The 2,855-nt window shown below is 48.5% G+C and overlaps 1 protein-coding gene across 1 annotated transcript; it reads right to left on the bottom strand.

Annotated features, from left to right (window-relative positions):
* Positions 1-1,194: 1,194 nt before the first annotated feature.
* LOC134029304 (uncharacterized) lies at positions 1,195-2,627 on the bottom strand. Its single transcript, XM_062473388.1, has 3 exons — positions 2,401-2,627; positions 1,368-2,300; positions 1,195-1,209 (listed from the first exon to the last, which is right to left on the bottom strand). Exons 2-3 carry the CDS (start codon positions 2,151-2,153, stop codon positions 1,195-1,197), a joined length of 801 nt encoding a protein of 266 aa, XP_062329372.1. The 5' UTR covers positions 2,154-2,300; positions 2,401-2,627.
* Between the last annotated feature and the right edge of the window lie 228 nt (positions 2,628-2,855).

Below are 2,855 nucleotides of genomic sequence, written 5' to 3'. Positions count from 1 at the left end.
GTGGTGCTGTGATGTGGCCCCTCTCAAGCCAGCGTAGCGTCGAGCTTTCAATGTTCTTTTTGTCATGTGGTGCTGTGATGTGGCCTGGCGGCTGTCGGTTGTGTCTACGGTGGGGAACACCTTGGCGTGACAACGCAGAGACTGGTGTAGTCGTGGCCGAGTGGTTAAGGCGATGGACTAGAAATCCATTGCGCCAAAGCCGGGGAACATTCGTCTACCTGGGGGGGGGAAGAAAGGAAAGGAGAGGGGAGAAGGGGGGAAGAAGAAAAAGGAGGAAAAAAGAGGGAAAAAAGGAAAAAAGAGAGAAAAAAGGAGAGAAAAAGAGAAGGAAGGAATTATGGCCCAGACCTACATCACCAATGTTTTTTAAATGTTGAGGTATATCAGGAATCACAATTAAAACCTTATATTTCTATTTCTATAGACATATATATGGGATAAAAGTTAATCCCAAGGTTCTGGTTTGACTAAATTGTTGCCAGAAATTCAAGTGGTTATATTTTTTTTGTGGAAATCACCTAATCACTGTTTGGTTAATAACAAAACAATGATGATACTAATAACTGTTAAATGAATATTTAAAATTAAGTTGATGTATTTAGCAGAAACTTTTATCCACAAAACACACAAACGAAGCATAGGAAGATACATTTCTGTTGTGATCAAACTTTTATTTTCAGTCATCACAAAGCCATTATACAGTAGTAAGTGAATCCCTCCATTCACTTATTCAACAGTAACTATAGACAATAACTTAAATATATACAGAACAGTAGTGAATCCCTCCATTCACTTATTCAACAGTAACTATAGACAATAACTTAAATATATACAGAAGAGTAGTGAATCCCTCCATTCACTTATTCAACAGTAACTATAGACAATAACTTAAATATATACAGAACAGTAGTGAATCCCTCCATTCACTTATTCAACAGTAACTATAGACAATAACTTAAATATATACAGAACAGTAGTGAATCCCTCCATTCACTTATTCAACAGTAACTATAGACAATAACTTAAATATATACAGAACAGTAGTGAATCCCTCCATTCACTTATTCAACAGTAACTATAGACAATAACTTAAATATATACAGAACAGTAGTGAATCCCTCCATTCACTTATTCAACAGTAACTATAGACAATAACAGAAAACATTAACAGAACTATTAACAACATTAAAGTGTTCAGTGTCCATGCCTCTGGGAGGGGGAGGGGTAGAGGGGCACTAGCCCAGTGTCCATGCCTCTCGGAGGGGGAGTAGAGGGGCACTAGCCCAGTGTCCATGCCTCTGGGAGGGGGGTAGAGGGGCACTAGCCCAGCGTCCATGCCTCTGGGAGGGGGGTAGAGGGGCATCTACTTGTTTCATGTCCTCCAACCATTGCTCCTTGGGAACAGCCTCTACAGAGGGGCAGTACACAGTTCCTTTGTACTGACTGTGTCCAGTCTGGGCTGTCCTGAACTGCCCGCATTTCTTGCATGTGTTGTGGAGTACATGGCGGGTTAGTTTTCGGACCGGAGCAGGGCGTGCAGGGAAGATACCTACCAGGGCCTGTGGAGCAGCGACGAGGACAGGCACCTGTGAGGTCACCGGAGCCAGCACCAACAGACGAGGGGCCGAGGGTGGAGCAGGGAAGAGCTGACGCTGGGCATGCATCTTTATAGCCACCGGTGTTACATCTGTGGGCGGGACCTTTCTTTTCAACCGCGCCTGGCCCACGGTGCTGCAGGGCAGTTGGTACTGGAGAGCCGGGCCTGGGTGGGGGAGCGCAGATGGAAGGCGCACATTAGCAGGAGGGAGTGGGTTGGCTGCCGCAGACAAGCGACTGGGCAAGTTCAGCCCCTGCATTACCACAGCGTTGTCCTGCTTCTTCACCCTCTTGTTGTGCCACTGCACAAGGGTGGTGTGGCTTACATCCACCAGCTGCAGTGTGGTCTGCTGCATGACCGTCCCATTTGCCAAAATGCGCTGCCTGATTTTCCTGTAGTCATCCAGGATTAAACTCCATCTGGACACTGCACCAGTCCCCTTCTTCTTGGGAGAGCGATGGATGGCACAGAGCCTGACAAAGATCAGTTCAATCAGGCGGCAGCAATCAGGCCATTGGGCAAGCGGGGCAGTGGTGGTGAGTGCGTGCCTCTTCATGCTCTCCACCCCTGGAGTGAACTCCTGCCTCTTCTTTGGAGACCTGAACCTCCCTGTGTCCAGCCTGCTCTGGTGTCTGGCAGCAAAGGTAACCCTCTGCTAGTCGTAGTCCAGCAGGTTCTGCCACAGAGCAACAATGTTGCTTACCTACACAGAGAGAACACATGAGAAGACAAAAAGATGTGCAAGTGTGAACATTTTTGGCAGGGCACAGAGGGAATGTAGCAAGACAATGAATGTTATTGACCTGCTGGTTGGTGAGGGCCAGAGAGGACTGGTTCCTCAGCTCCACCAAACACTCAGCCAAGCTGTCTACTCTGTCTAAGCCCGGCATGCCAGAGTCATCCACAGCCTAAAAATAAATAAACAAAAATGAGCATCACAATGGAAGGTCAGTGAAGTGGGACAAAACGCAGATACATTGATTTTCTTAAGATACCAGGGAGGGAGCAGCCAGGGGGGTAGCAGGCAGGGAGGGAGCAGGCAGGATGTTAGTAGCCAGGGAGGCAGCAGGCAGGGAGGAAGCAGCCATGGAGGCAGGAGGCAGGGTGGGAGCAGGCATGGTGGGAGCAGCCATGGAGGCAGGAGGCAGGTTGGGAGCAGCCATGGAGGCAGGAGGCAGGGTGGGAGCAGGCATGGTGGGAGCAGCCATGGAGGCAGGAGGCAGGATGGGAGCAGCCATGGAGGCAGGATGGGAGCAGC

This window comes from Osmerus eperlanus, chromosome 11 (genome assembly GCF_963692335.1).
Source record: "Osmerus eperlanus chromosome 11, fOsmEpe2.1, whole genome shotgun sequence".
NCBI classification, from domain to species: domain Eukaryota; kingdom Metazoa; phylum Chordata; class Actinopteri; order Osmeriformes; family Osmeridae; genus Osmerus; species Osmerus eperlanus.
The sequence above is the reverse complement of the archived record's forward strand: the minus strand, read 5'-3'. Positions and strand labels throughout refer to the sequence as shown.